This window comes from Mustela putorius, unplaced genomic scaffold (assembly GCF_011764305.1).
Source record: "Mustela putorius furo isolate JIRA1106 unplaced genomic scaffold, ASM1176430v1.1 tig00003972_pilon_pilon_pilon, whole genome shotgun sequence".
NCBI classification, from domain to species: Eukaryota; Metazoa; Chordata; class Mammalia; order Carnivora; family Mustelidae; genus Mustela; species Mustela putorius.
In genome coordinates, this window is record NW_025422115.1 from 14,268,102 (window position 1) to 14,284,491 (window position 16,390).

A 16,390-nucleotide genomic window follows, 5' to 3' on the forward strand; every position below is an offset into this window, starting at 1 on the left:
CAGGGTATTTAGTTAAGAGAGAGATTTTGCCCAGGGAAATGAAGCTTACTGCCTGCACCCAGAACTCATTTTACTCAAGTGTATGTGCTCCTCAGTTAGTTCCCGGACTTCCTCCACACCTCTGTCATTTCCCCTCCCGGTCTCCTCTGCTAAGCTCTAAGGCCATGTCCCCTGCATTTGGGCTGCTAGATTCAAAGATAAACATTCCATCTCCCCTGCCCCAACAAAACTCTCTCCCCTCACTTTCTTCATTTTAATATGACATCTTTATCTTCCAGGTTCACAAGCCTGAAATGTCATTTTGGTCTTATCAGTGCCACTCTCCACTATTTCTGCATTAACATTGCTAGTCATATAATAGCTGTCAGATACCATGCTAAATGCTAAAGGAGAAAAACTAATAAGTTACAGGATAAGCTTCCAACAAGCTATCAAGAGATATAAGCTACAACATAAGTAAACATGAGTCAGGACAGTACTAGGTCCCAAAAGGAGTTCAGGATGTATTGGTATGGTTCTCACAGGGTCCACTTGTTCCCATCCCAGTACACCAGCTTGCCCAGGCCTCATCTCCTCATACTTACGGATTCTGATTGCTCCTCAGTAACCTCTGACTGGAGTCACTTACCACCAATCCACCCAAGGTTAGTCATAGATAGATAAAATTATATAGGGAGATATACAGAAAAGAAATATATCTATGTTCTTATTTACCCATCTGCTAGGATGATAAATCTATCAAGGCTGAGCTATCTAGAAAGATAGATAAATGTAGGTAGACAAACGAATTCCTTCTTTCAAATAACCGTTGGTTCCCCCATGGACTGCAGAATAAAGCCAAAGATCTTCAGGGAAGACAAGATCCTCAAATGGCAAGCACCATTGTGATAGATAAATGTAGGTAGACAGACACATTCCTTCTTTCAAATAACCATTGGTTCCCCATGGATTGCAGAATAAAGCCAGAGATCTTCAGGGAAGACAATATCCTCAAATGGCAAGCACCATTGTGAGCTCTGATCCTGCTGTATCATCTCTTACTTTTGTCACACTGGCCTCTGACCAGGAGACATCATCAGATGTCTCATATATTACCTCCAACCCCTATTTTCCTGAGCTTCTCAACCAACCTCCGACGACATTACTTGGGGTCAATGTACACATGGTACAAACAGGCAAAGACATTACCATGTGGGATACGCTCTCTCACAGGAGGTGGTGGCTGCCAGAAAGCCCAGAGGAGAGTCATCCAGCTCAAAGTGATGAATCTCAGGGGAAGATGCCTAGGCCAGAAGTTGAGAAATGGAATTCTACTATTTTTTTGTTTATGCTTGTTTGTCTTAATTTTTAGTTATGTTCAGTTAGCCATCCTATAGTATATCATTAGTTTTTGATATAGTGCTCAACAATTCATTTCTTGCATATAACACCCAGTGCTCATCACAAAACAAGCTCTCCTTAATGCCCATCACCCAGCTACTCCATTCCTTCACACCCCTCCCTTCTATAACCCTCAGTTTGTTTCCCAAGGTCCAGGATCTCTCATGGTTTGTCTCACTCTTTGATTTCTTCCCATTCAGTTTTCCCCTCCCTTCCCCTGTAGTCCTCCAATAGCATGGAATAGCATGCTATACCTTATGCTCCACATAGGAGTGAAACCTTATGATAATTGTCTTTCTCTGCCTGGCTTACTTCACTCCCCTCCAGTTTCATCTATGCCAATGCAAAGTGTGGGTATTCATCCTTCTGATGTCTGAGTAATATTCCATTGTATATTTGGACCACATCTTCATTATCTCTTCATCTGCTGAAGAACATCTCAGCTCCTTCCACAGGTTCAATATTGTAGACATTGCTGCTTTGAACGTTAGGGTGAATGTGTCCCTTCCTTTCACTGCATCTCTATGTTTGGTGTAAGAACCTAGTAGTGCAATTGCAGGGTTGGAGAGTACTATTATAAAATTCTTACAGCTTATGCTAAGCAGTACAATATCACTTGAAGTTAGTTGTATAATTATCACTAAACTCACAAAAGTTAGTGGTATAATTATCACTAAACTCACAAAACACAACTATACCCAAAAATGTAACAGGGAAAAAAATGTATAGCTTTTTTAACCCATTTTTTAATTATTTTTTAATAAACATATAATATATTTTCATCCCCAGGGGTACAGGTCTGTGAATTGCCAGGTTCACACACTTCACAGCACTCACCACAGCACATACCCTCCCCAATGTCCATAACCCCACCCCCTTTCTCCCAACCCTCCTCCCCCCAGCAACCCTCAGTTTGTTTTGTGAGATTAAGAGTCACTTATGGATTGTCCCCCTCCCAATCCCATCTTGCTTCATTTATTCTTCTCCTACCCTCTTAACCCCCCATGTTGCATCTCCACTTCCTCATATCAGGGAGATCATATGATAGTTGTCTTTCTCTGCTTGACTTATTTCGCTAAGCATGATACCCTCTAGTTCCATCCACGTTGTCGCAAATGGCAAGATTTCATTTCTTTTGATGGATGCATAGTATTCCATTGTGTATATATACCACTTCTTCTTTATCCATTCATCTGTTGATGGACATCTAGGTTCTTTACATAGTTTGCCTATTGAAGACATTGCTGCTATGAATATTCGGGTGCACATGCCCCTTCAGATCACTACGTTTGGGTCTTTAGGGTAAATACCCAGTAGTGCAATTGCTGGGTCATAGGGTAGTTCTATTTTCAACATTTTGAGGAACCTCCATGCTGTTTTCCAGAGTGGTTGCACCAGCTTGCATTCCCACCAACAGTGTAGGAGGGTTCCCCTTTCTCCGCATCCTCGCCAGCATCTGTCATTTCCTGACTTGTTAATTTTAGCCATTCTGACTGGTGTGAGGTGATATCTCATTGTGGTTTTGATTTGTATTTCCCTGATGCCCAGTGATATGGAGCACTTTTTCATGTGTCTGTCGGCCATCTGGATGTCTTCTTCGCAGAAATGTCTTTTCATGTCTTCTGTCCATTTCTTGATTGGATTATTTGTTCTTTGGGTGTTGAGTTTGCTAAGTTCTTCATACATTTTGGACAGTAGCCCTTTATCTGATATGACGTTTGCAAATATCTTCTCCCATTATGTCAGTTGTCTTTTGATTTTGTTAACTGTTTCCTTTGCTGTGCAAAAGCTTTTGATCTTGATGAAATCCCAATAGTTCATTTTTTCCCTTGCTTCTCTTGCCTTTGGCAATGTTCCTAGGAAAAATGTTGCTATGGCTGAGGTCGAAGAGGTTACTGCCTGTGTTCTCCTCAAGGATTTTGATGGATTCCTTTCTCACATTGAGGTCCTTCATCCATTTTGAGTCTATTTTTGTGTGTGGTGTAAGGAAATGGTTTAATTTCATTTTTCTGCATGTGGCTGTCCAATTTTCCCAACACCATTTATTGAAGAGACTTTTTTCCATTGGACATTCTTTCCTGTTTTATTGAACATTAGTTGACCATAGAGTTAAGGGTCTATTTCTGGGCTCTCTATTCTGTTCCCTTGATCTAGGTGTCTGTTTTTGTGCCAGTACCATGCTGTCTTGATGATGACAGCTTTGCAATAGAGCTTGAAGTCTGGAATTATGATGCCACCAACGTTGGCTTTCTTTTTCAATATCTCTTTGGCTATTCGAGGTCTTTTCTGGTTCCATATAAATTTTAGAATTATTTGTTCCATTTCTTTGAAAAAGATGGATGGTACTTTGATAGGAATTCCATTAAATGTGTAGATTGCTTTAGGTAGCATAGACATTTTCACAATATTTATTCTTCCAATCCAGGAGCATGGAACATTTTTCCATTTCTTTGTGTCTTCCTCAATTTCTTTCATGAGTACTTTATAGTTTTCTGAGTATACATTCTTTGCCTCTTTGGCTGGTTTATTCCTAGGTATCTTATGGGTTTGGGTGCAATTGAAAATGGGATTGACTGTTTAATTTCTCTTTCTTCTATCTTGTTGTTGGTGTAGAGAGATGCAACTGATTTTTGTGCATTGACTTTATATCCTGACACTTTACTGAATTCCTGTACAAGTTCTAGCAGTTTTAGAGTGGAGTCTTTTGGGTTTTCCACATATAGTATCATATCATCTGCGAAGAGTGATAGTTTGACTTCTTCTTTGCTGATTTAGATGCCTTTAATTTCCTTTGTTGTCTGATTGCTGAGGCTTAGGACTTCTAGTACTATGTTGAATAGCAGTGGTGATAATGGACATCCCTGCCATGTTCATGACCTTAGGGGAAAAGCTTTCAGTTTTTCTCCATTGAGAATGATATTTGCAGTGGGTTTTTCATAGATATCTTTGATAATATTGAGGTATGTGTCCTCTATCCACTTTGAAGAGTTTTGATCAGGAAGGGATGCTTTACTTTGTCAAATGCTTTTTCAGCATCTATTGAGAGTATCATATGGTTCTTGTTCTTTCTTTTATTGATGTGTTGTATCACATTTGACTGATTTGCGGATGTTGAAACAACTTTGCAGCCCTGGAATAAATCCACTTGGTCATGTTGAATGATCCTTTTAATGTACTGTTGAATCCTATTGGTTAGTATTTTGGTGAGAATTTTTGCATCTGTATTCATCAAGGATATTGGTCTGTAGTTCTCTTTTTTTATAGGATCCTTGTCTGGTTTGGGGATCAAGGTGATGCTGGCCTCATAAAATGAGTTTGGAAGTTTTCCTTCCATTTCTATTTTTTGGAACAGTTTCAGGAGAATAGGAATTAGTTCTTCCTTAAATGTTTGGTAGAATTCCCCCGGAAGCCGTCCGGCCCTGGGCTTTTGTTTGTTTGGAGATTTTTCATGACTGTTTCAATCTCCTTACTGGTTATGGGTCTGTTCAGGCTTTCTAATTCTTCCTGGTTAAGTTGTGGTAGTTTATATGTCTCTAGGAATGCATCCATTTCTTCCAGATTGTCAAATTTGTTTGTGTAGAGTTGCTCAGAGTATGTTCTTATAATTGTTTGTATTTCTTTGGTGTTAGTTGTGATCTCTCCTCTTTCATTCATGATTTTATTTGTTTGGGTCTTTTCTCTTTTCTTTTTGATAATTCTGGCCAGGGGTTTATCAATCTTATTAATTCTTTCAAAGAACCAGCTCCTACTTTCGTTGATTTATTCTATTGTTTTTTTGGTTTCTATTTCATTGATTTCTGCTCTGATCTTTATGATTTCTCTTCTCCTGCTGGGTTTAGGGTTTCGTTCTTGTTCTTTCTCCAGATCCTTTAGGTGTAGGGTTAGGTTGTGTACCGGAGACCTTTCTTGTTTTTTAAGAAAGGCTTGTACCGCTATATATTTTCCTCTCAGGACTGCCTTTGTTGTGTCCCACAGATTTTGAACTGTTGTGCTTTCATTATCATTTGTTTCCATGAATTTTTTCAATTCTTCTTTAATTTCCTGGTTGACCCATTCATTCTTTAGAAGGATGCTGTTTAGTCTCCATGTATTTAGGTTCTTTCCAAATTTCCTCTTGTGATTGAGTTCTAGCTTCAGAGCATTGTGGTCTGAAAATATGCAGGGAATGATCCCAATCTTTTGATACCAGCTGAGACCTGATTTAGGACCCAGGATGGGATCTATTCTGGAGAATTTTCCATGTGCACTAGAGAAGAATGTGTATTCTGTTGCTTTGGGATGAAATGTTCTGAATATATCTGTGATGTCCCTCTGGTCCAGTGTGTCATTTAAGGCCTTTATTTCCTTGTTGATCTTTTGCTTGGATGATCTGTCCATTTCAGTGAGGGGAGTGTTAAAGTCCCCTACTATTATTGTATTATTGTTGATGTGTTTATTTGATTTTGTTATTAATTGGTTTATATAGTGGGCTGCTCCCATGTTGGGGGCATAGATATTTAAAATTGTTAGATTTACTTGTTGAACAGATCCTTTGAGTATGATATAGTGTCCTTCCTCATCTCTTATTATAGTCTTTGCCTTAAAATCTAATTGATCTGATATAAGGATTGCCACTCCTGCTTTCTTCTGATGTCCATTAGCATGGTAAATTCTTTTCCACCCCCTCACTTTAAATCTGGAGGTGTCTTTGGGTTTAAAATAAGTTTCTTGTAGGCAACATATAGATGGGTTCTTTTTTTTTTTTTTTATCCATTCTGATACCCAGTTTTATTTTGATTGGAGCATTTAGCCCATTAACATTCAGGGTAACTATTGAGAGATATGAATTTAGTGCCATTGTATTTCCTGTAAGGTGACTGTTACTGTATATTGTCTCTGCTCCTTTATGATCTACTACTTTTAGGGTCTCTCTTTGCTTAGAGGACCCCATTCAATATTTCCTGTAGAGCTGTTTTGGTGTTTGCAAATTCTTTCAGTTTTTGTTTGTCCTGGAAGATTTTAATCTCTCCTTCTATTTTTAATGATAGCCTAGCTGGATATAGTATTCTTGGCTGCATGTTTTTCTCATTTAGTGCTCTGAATATATCATGCCAGCTCTTTCTGGCCTGCCGGGTCTCTGTAGATAAGTCTGCTGCCAATCTAATATTTTTACCATTGTATGTTACAAATTTCTTTTCCCGGGCTGCTTTCAGTATTTTCTCTTTGTCACTAAGACTTGTAAATTTTACTATTAGGTGACGGGGTGTGGGCCTATTCTTATTGATTTTAAGGGGGGTTCTCTGCACCTCCTGGATTTTGATGCTTGTTCTCTTTGCCATATTGGGGAAATTCTCTCCAATAATTCTCTCCAGTATACCTTCTGCTCCCCTCTCTCTCTGGAATCCCAATTATTCTAATGTTGTTTCGTCTTATGGCATCACTTATCTCTCGAATTCTCCCCTTGTGGTTTAGTAGCTGTTTGTCCCTCTTTTGCTCAGCTTCTTTATTCTCTGTCATTTGGTCTTCTATATCGCTAATTCTTTCTTCTGCCTCATTTATCCTAGCAGTGAGAGTCTCCATTTTTTATTTACCTCATTAATAGCTTTTTTGATTTCAACTTGTTTAGATTTTAGTTCTTTTATTTCTCCAGAAAGGGCTTTTATATCTCCCGAGAGGGTTTCTCTAATATCTTCCATGCCTTTTATAAGCCCGGCTAGGACCTTGAGAATCGTCATTCTGAAGTCTACATATTACCAATGTCTGTATTGATTAGGTCCCTAGCCTTCAGTACTGCCTCTTGTTCTTTTTTTTTGTGGTGAATTTTTCCGCCTTGTCATTTTTTCCAGATAAGAGTATATGAAGGAGCAAGTAAAATACTAAAAGGGTGGCAACCACCCCAAGAAAATATGCTTTAACCAAATCAGAAGAGATCCCAAATCATGAGGGGGGAGAAAGGGGATAAAAAGAGGTCCAGAAAGAAAAAGAAAGAAAGAAAGAAAAGAAGCAATTAATAAAAAAAGAAAACAACAAAGAAAAAGTATAAAAAAGAAAAATATATATATTAGATAAACTACTTTAAAAACGTTTAAAAAATTAAAATAACTGCAAGACTAAAGAATCATAGGGAGAAAGCCATGAGTTCCGTGCTTTGCTTTCCTCCTCTGGAATTCCGCTGCTCTCCTTGATATTGAAACTGCCATCCTTGGTAGGTGAACTTGGTCCTGGCTGGATTTCTTGTTGATCTTCTGGGGGAGAGGCCTGTTGTAGTGATTGTCAAGTGTCTTTGCCCCAGGCGGAATTGCACTGCCCTTACTAGGGGCCGGGCTGAGTAATCCGCTTGGGTTTGCTTTCGGGAGCTTTTGTTCCCTGAGCACTTTCCGTAGAGTTCCAGAGGACGGAAATGAAAATGGCGGCCTCCCAGTCTCTGGCCAGGAGGAGCCAAGAGCCCAGGGCCCCACTCCTCAGTGCGCCCTCAGAGAACAGCGCCCAATTATTCCCGTCTCTGTGGCCTCCAGCCGCACTCAGAGCTTACCAAGCCTGCGACCGGTTCAAGGTAACCCCGAGCTGGGACCTCACTACTTGGCTCTGTCTCTGTAGCTGGCATCCCCGTTCTAATACCTGTATGCTCTGCGACACTCAGACACCCCCAATCCTTCTGTGACCCTGCGGGACCTGAGGCCATGTTGACCCCGCGTGGGCTTCACCCCGGTTTAGCCTCTGGAGTGATGTCCCTCAGCGGAACAGACTTTTTAAAGTCCTGATTTTGTGCACCATTGCTCCGCCGCTTGCCAGGAGCCGTCCCCTCATCCCAGGGTCTATCTTCCCATTGCCTTGGATTCACTTTGCCTCCAGTCCTACCTTTCAGAAAGTGGTTGATTTTCTGTTTCTGGAATTGCTGTTCTTCTTCTCTTCGATCTGCCGTTGGATTTGTAGGTGTTTGCAATCTTTAGATAATCTATCTAGCTGATCTCCTGCTATCTGAAATAGTGTCAGCCTGCTACTTCTCTGCCATCTTGACTCCTCCCCAAAAATGAATATTTTTAAAATACTAAATTAATCCAAAAGAAGGCATACAGTGAGGGAAAAGGCAATAAAGAAGAGAAGGCACACATAGAAAACATGACAATACACTTCAATTTAATCATATCATTAATCATCTTAAATATAAATAATCTAAACATATCAATTAAAGGGCAGAGATTATAAAGTTGGATTAAAAAAACAAGACCCAAATGTTAGCTTCTTGCAAGAAATGCACTTTAAATATAAAGGCACAGTGATATCCAATATCTGTAAAGAACTTTTCAAACTTAACACCCAAAAGAAAAACAGAAAATACAGTCAAGAAATGGACAGAAGACATAAACACATTTCTCAAAAGAAGACATACAAATGGTCAAGAGACACATGAAAAAATGCTCAACATCACTTGGCATCAGGAAAATACAAATCAAGACCACAATGAGATTCCACCTCACATCAGTCAGAATGGCTAAAATTAGCAAGTCATGAAAAGACAGATGTTGGCAATGATGTGAAGAAACAGGAACCCTCTTATACTATTGGTGGGAGTGCAAGGTGGTTACAGCCCCTCTGGAAATCAGTATAAAGGTTCATCAAAAAGTTGAAAATAGAGCTACTCTGTGACCCAGCAATTGCCCAACATAGTGACTCAAAAGGCACATACAATCTAGTGTTTATAGCAGCAATGTCCATAATAGCCAAACTATGGAAAGAACACAGATGTCCATTTACAGATGAATGGATAAAGAAGAAGTGGTATATATAGACAGTGGACTACTACTCATGCATTAAAAAAATAAATCTTGCCATTTGCAACAATGTGGATAGAACTAGAGGATATTATGCTAAGTGAAATAACTCAATCAGAAAAAGACAATTATTATTTCACTGATGTGTGGAATTTAAGAAACAAAACAGAGGATCACTGGAGAATAGAGGAAAAATAAAACAAGATGAAATCAAGGAGGGAGACAAACCATAAGAGACTCTTGATCATGGGAAACAAACTGAGGGTTGCTAGAGGGGATGGGGATAGGGGGATGGGGTTATTGGATGATGGACATGAAGGAGGGCACATGATGTAATGAGTACCGAGTATTATATAAGATTGATGAATCACTGACCTCTACCTCTGAAACCAGTAATACATTATATGTTAATTAATTGAATTTCAATTTAAAAACTAAACAAAAAACAAAAGACAGTGGAAGGATGGAAAAGATATACTATACTACCACTAGTGAAGAGAAATCTGGAAATGCTATATTAGCAACAAAATTGATTTCAGAGCAAGAACATGATTATGGATAGGGAAGGTCATTTTATAATGATTTACATGGTGTTAATTCTTCAAGAGGAAATAACAACTTTAAATATGTACATATTCTAGTAACAGAATTTTGAAATATATAAAGCAAAAAATCACATAACTGCAAAAAAAGAGACAAATCCACAATGATAGAGATTTCTATCTTTTAGTATTTCTATCTTTTAGATTTCCATCCTTTAGTAATTGATAGAACAAGTGGACAGAAAATCAAATACAGAAGACTTGAATAATGTTATCAACCAACTTGACCTGACTATACTGACAACGCTCCACCCAATAGAGCAGAGTACATATTCTGTTCTGGTGCACATAGAACACTTATAATGCTAGACATCCTGGCTATAAAATAGTATTAATAACTTTTAAAGGATTCAAGCTTTATCAAGGGTATTCTCTGATACAGGTAACTGCAAAATCTCTATTTGGTGAATTATTTACATGTAACATATCCAAGGATCAAAGAAATAAATGGGAAATTAGAAAGTAATTTAAACTGTATTGAAATTAAATAAAACATATGAGAATTGGTGGCAGGTCACTAAAGTATTAATTGGACAGAAATTCAGAGCACTGAACACCTGTATTAGAAAAGAAGGCATATATAAAATCAATAACCTTAGCTCCTACTTTAAGAAACTCGCAAAAGGGGGGGCCTGGGTGGCTCAGTTGGTTAAGCCTCTGCCTTAAGCTCAGGTCCTGGGATGTGTGCAAATGTCTTGGCAAATATTTAAGGGGACAGTACTAGCAATTCTACACCATCTCGTTCAAAAAAATTGAAGAGAAGGGTGTGCTTCTATGCAGACAGCAAAAAAGCCATTATGAGAAAGTAAATTCTACACAGGTATCCCTAATGTACACAGACACAAAAATTCTGTACAAAATACTAACAAGAAGCAGCCTTAGCTGATATTTGGTGAGGAGGGCAGACTTTGGTAGTTATTTGTGCTTTTTACCAAATAAGTCATTTTCTTTTCCAATCTGGGCACTTGCTAGTCTGACTCATCCTGTGACCAGTGGAGCCTAGTGACAATCAGGATGACAAGCTATGAACAGAGTCATCATGTGTCAGTCAATAATGGGGTGGAACAAGTGGTTCTCTCTGCTTCGATGACCAACATCCCAAGGCTCTGAGAAATGATAATGCCAGCGCATGGTGGGAATGAAGCCAAAGATGGGAAAAGAATAGGGCAGCGTTACTTTTTCACTGCAACATAGCCAAGCCTGGTTCATACAGATGCTCTGGATGCCACTATAGACCTACTAAAACCAAATCTCTAGGATAGGGCTTGAGAATTTGTACTTATAATAAGCATTCTCAAATTGGAGAGCCCTATGACCCATGGTGGCCCACAGCAATTGCCCTGACACTCTGTGTCACTCTGTGCTGACTCATAGCTTGCCTTGGCCTTGCCATAGGGTTTCAGCATCAGGAAGGTCCCAGCCATCTCCTCCCACTTCCCTCAAAGCTTTTTTGAGCTCCTTACTCAGGAAGAGTGGAGGAGTTGATTATACAGACTTGTTTCATATACTTCTAAATCTGTGTATCCCAAATTCATGTTAAGACAGCATTATCCAGAAGAGCTTATTAATAGCACAGAATTTCTGGGGATGGGCTGGTAACCTAAACCTGCAACAATTGTTCTCAGGTAATTCTGATCACTAGGGCAGTTAGGTAGAACCTGGCATAACTGGACAAGATAACTTTCTAACTCTCCACTGAAGTACAGCTATGCCCACACAATCATCCATTGTGATCAATTTCCTTAGTTCTCCAATCAGAATCCTTTCCTTCAGAAAACTAACCCTATATATTAAATTATCAAATTTTATGTATACTAGTGGATGATAAAACATTCTGAATATCTCTGGTTGTTATGGGTTGAATTTTGTCCCCCTCCAAAAAAAATTCATGTGGTGAAGGCTTAATCTCCAGTACCTCACAATGTGACCTTACTTAAAAATGGGATTGTTGCAGGTATAATTAGTTAAGTGAGGTCATTAGGGTGGCTACAAATCCAAGATGACTGGCATCCTTATAAATGGGGGAATTGTGGACACAGACACAAATGGAAAAATCCATTTAAACGTAAATATGACCATCTAAAAGCCAAAGAAACAGGCCTGGAACATATCCTACATCAGAGCCAACCGACTTACAGGCCCTTTGATTTTGGACTTCCAGCCTCCAGAACTGTGAGGAAATAAGCCATCTGTTCTGGCTTATTAAGTCCTCTTAGCATCTGTAGAAATAAGCCATCTGTTGTTTAAGCCACTCAGTCTGTGGTACTCTGTCACAGCAGTCCTGGAAAACTAATACATCGGTCAATGGCAAAAGTGGATCAAGGCATTTAAAAAAGTGAATTTTGATTAAATTTTTCTTCAAAACAGGGAAGTAATGGGATCATGTGTAGTTACTTTCTCCATTATAAAGCTGTAAGATGACAGCAGGGTCTGGGACTCTTTTTTCTCAAGAAAGGCACACAGCCTGTTCTGTAGACTGCCAGAGATGATGAATTATCAATGCTATCAAGAAAATACAGTCTTCATCCAAAAGAAGTAAACTACACTACATCAGCATGAAGTTATAACAACCTTGCAACCAAAACCTCTTTTCTATTTGGCCTCCAACACCTGTGCCTGCACCCCCTCTTCCCTCCAGTCCCCCACCCTGGGCTTATCCCCTACACTCAAGTCCTGTCAGGTGGGGTCTATACCATTCCTACTCTGCCATGAGCAGCCAAAGCATAGGGAGTGTGCTCACTTGTCGTGAACTTACATCACCTTCACTTGGGGCTAGGCTGAGAGGCCACCCAGAAATTCCTTATGGCTTGATCATATTTGAAGTACCATTTCTACATTCACAAGGACACTCCAATGTCTTGTGCATGTTGTTAATAAGTATTGCCTAAAATAGAAATTTCTGCTTATCATTTCATTTCTCCGGAAGATCTGGGTGACTAAATTTTACTACAAACAAGCTTGTTTTACATAGATGACTCTTGAGAGGGTATATGAGAGGAAGACAATGTTTTCCAAACTAGAACAAAAATAGTCAACTTTCAAATACAAAAATCACACATGAAAGAAAGGCCAATCTGCTTTGTACAGTCACCATCTGATGATCAGGAGGACTGATAAGAATATACTTAGATACTCAGCTTTTCATACAGAAATGACATTTGTTTATCTTACTAAATATAAAGAAAAATTTAAGTCCTGTACAACACAAGGACAGAGGAATAACAGAATGAGGGGGTAAATATACAATCTATGAGCTCTGAAACCACAAAGAAACAAATGTACCTTTGTCACTGTACTCCTGTCACCCAGATATGCTGTGTTACCCAGGAAACTTGCACAACATCCTCTACAGGCTGAGGAGAGTCTGGCTGGCTGAGGAAAGTCTGGCTGTTTCCCAAATAATTTATTGCTTCTAATATATCCTGATCAGTAACTAAAACATTTACTAAAAATTTTAAGTAAGGAAAATGCAAAGCCATAAGGTGATCATGAGCCGTCTTCCTGCTGGCTGGTAACTCATCAATACACTCTTGATTGACAAGGTAAAGTATCCTCTGTGCTGGGTTATGTTGCTATTTTTGTAATCACCTTTAAACTCAAAGTATGACAGGTTTGAACACTACAGTCTCCATGCCATACTACTTGTATTGTACATACGTGATTTAATGATGTCATGACATGCAAACTATATACAGTGGCCACTTCTTCCCACATTTCACCCTGAAGAAATAGGAAAGGCCCATGAATTTATAGCCCCTGAAAGCACAGAGCATACCAGGAGGCAGCCAGGAACATACTAAGCATGCAACATCCCAATGACTGACACTTCCCTCATGTTCTACATGTAAGAAATCTTCTCCATTGTTGTGGCAACTTCCTCTGGAAAATAATAATATTATGATAGTACACTCTGAGGCTATGTGAAGAGGTGCTTATACTCACCAACAATTTCACTGGGTTCCTTGTTATAAAGTTTTTTGTTCCAGAAAAGGAGTCTGAAGAGTGGAAAGGAGAACAGGAGAATGATGCAAATCCCAACAAACATGTGTGCAGTAAATCCTGCAAAGTCCAGGCCCTGGAAATAGGAAAGGGGGAATGAATTGACAGAAGGGATTTTCCACTGCACAGGCATAGCTCCCAATTCAAGACTGCTCCCCAAATGATGGATCCAGGGAGTGCTAAGCACTGAAAGCCAGCAGGGGCAGGCACATCAGGGTGATGGATGTTAATTCAAGGGTCACAGGGCCCAACCCAAAACCCACAGAACAGGTGTTCTTCTCTACAACTTTGAAAATGTTTAAAGTTTGTTTCCTTCTTGTCAATAAACCAATCCCTACCTGAATAGCAAGAAACCTTAGGAGAAAACAAAAACAGGCTATCACAGACAATCTCAATGTTAACTGGGTCTACACTCACCACTGGACTGACACAATCTCCCAGGATGAAAAGAGACAGATGGGGGCAAAGCATAAAACTATATGGCAATATTTGTCCATTTCAAGGCAAGTTGGGTTTTTTAAATATTTGGTTTAAGTCCCTGCTAAGTTTTAATGAAAGAACATCCTTGGTTGGAGAGCACAACCCTCTTCAGGGTTGCCTCTGCAGGGAAGCCAATGGCCAACAGGACTGAGGTGGCCCAGAGCATCCCAGTTGGCCAAAATGGGTCCAGGCAAGACCTTCTCCCTCTCCTCAGACTTCCTTTCCCTCTCTGCAGAACTACTTGCCATGGTCAGCTACTGAGGATGTTTTGGAGTAAAATCCCCCACTAGGTTAATCTGTCAGGGAATAAGTTAGCAACATCACTGGCTGGTTTTTTCTGTCTTTAACCCTGTGCTTATACCTTCGGCAGATATATACAGATGATCCCTGAATGTAATTAATATTTTTTGAAGGAAGGTGTGAGGCAGAGGTGCTTGCATCCTCAGTTCTGGATCCTTTTTTGCACATGTTAGCTATAAATTTTTGTCCAATTAGAAATGATGGGACAATTAGGGGGAAAAAGGGAAGGGTAAATTAAAGAAAGAAAAGGAAGGAGTTTCTGGAAGGGGCGCCACAACAAAATAACACAGCCTTGAGTGGAAGTGTTTGGTTGCTACTCAAGTTGTAATGGGTGGACTTATCAAGTGAGAACAATGCCGAGGGGGACAATCCCAGCTGAAAAATTTTAAGAAATAATACAGGCAGATGCTATATATCATGGAATGTAAATATTTTCACTAAGCTTATTAGGTGCATGTATCTGGGCTTCCCTGCTGCTTTACACACCTCTCTAATTTCCTACACTCTTCTCTTTAATGTCTTTGGTAACAAATCCAACCATTATTATAATTGCATCAGTACAATGCTTAAACACAGCATTGTGACTCTCATTAACTGAATCTGTTGACTGTCTTAGTAAATATCATGGTGTAATCTGAAGATAGAATCATCTGTGGAGACTCAACAAGGAAAAGACCCCCAGTGCTGTAAGAATGGGTGTGATAACAGGAAGGATCTGGTGTGGGACAAGCTGCATGTGAAGAATGCATTGAATATATAGAGGAGAAGTCATGACATACATGGATCTGAGGGAAGTAAGAACTTTCCATGTTCTGCAGACATGCAGAAGTGGGTGATCCCAGTACACAGAAAACAGAGCAGGCCATGGGGGTATGAGCTCTGCTACAGAATGCTGACCAAAGAGGAAAGATGATCAAAAAAGCAGAACCCCAAGGCCCACAGAAATTGAAGAGCCATTTGGGAGCAGAAAACCCACAAAGAAGACAGAGAAGAAGTGACCAGAAAGAAAGAGCATGAAGCAGCTGAGAGCAACACCATCTAAGTTGTCAGTTGATGAAGTGGAAGAAATCAGTGGTAGAAGAGCACCAAAAGAACACCCCAGCATGGTGGGAAAGCCCAGAGAAACATCCCAGTGTACACATCCCTGCGACACCATGGAGGAAGCCTTCTTCTGACCTGTGAGATGTCATTCAGAAGCACCGGGGACATGGCTCCCCCTATACACATTTTTCAACAGTTACTTAAAAGATAGTTAAGGAGCACCTGGGTAGCTTAGTCAGTTAAGTGTCCAATTTTTTATTTCAGGGTCATGAAAATTACATAATTTTAATTCTTAAGACAAATAAAATACCATTTTCACTCTCTAATACTTTGTTTTTACTTTAGTGTGCAAAGAAATTATACATTCTTTTATTTTCAGCATAACAAAATTCATTGTTTTTGCACCACACCCAGTGCTCCATGCAATATGTTCCTTCCTTAATACCCACCACCTGGCTCCCCCAACCTCCCACCCCCAACCCCTTCAAAACCTTCAGATTATTTTTCAGAGTCCATAGTCTTTCATGGTTCACCTCCCCTTCCAATTTCCCTCAATTCTCATCATCTCTCCATCTCCCTATGTCCTCCATGCTATTTGTTATGCTCCACAAATAAGTGAAACCATATGATAATTGACTCTGTCTGCTTGACTTATTTCACTCAGCATAATCTCTTCCAGTCCCGTCCATGTTGCTACAAAAGTTGGGTATTCATCTTTTCTGATGGAGGCATAATACTCCATAGTGTATATGAACCACATCTTCCTTATCCATTCGTCCATTGAAGGGCATCTTGGTTCTTTCCACAGTTTGGCGACCATGGCCATTGCTGCTCTAA

General features: G+C 39.7%; 1 protein-coding gene across 2 annotated transcripts in view; it reads right to left on the bottom strand.

Moving 5' to 3' along the window:
* OCA2 (OCA2 melanosomal transmembrane protein) overlaps positions 1-16,390 on the bottom strand; it is a 388,170-nt gene that overhangs the window by 230,636 nt on the left and 141,144 nt on the right. For both annotated transcript variants that reach the window (XM_045070700.1, XM_045070701.1), the window contains one exon: positions 13,676-13,808. In XM_045070700.1, coding sequence (XP_044926635.1) covers positions 13,676-13,808 — 133 coding nt within the window. The remainder of the gene's footprint in view (positions 1-13,675; positions 13,809-16,390) is intronic.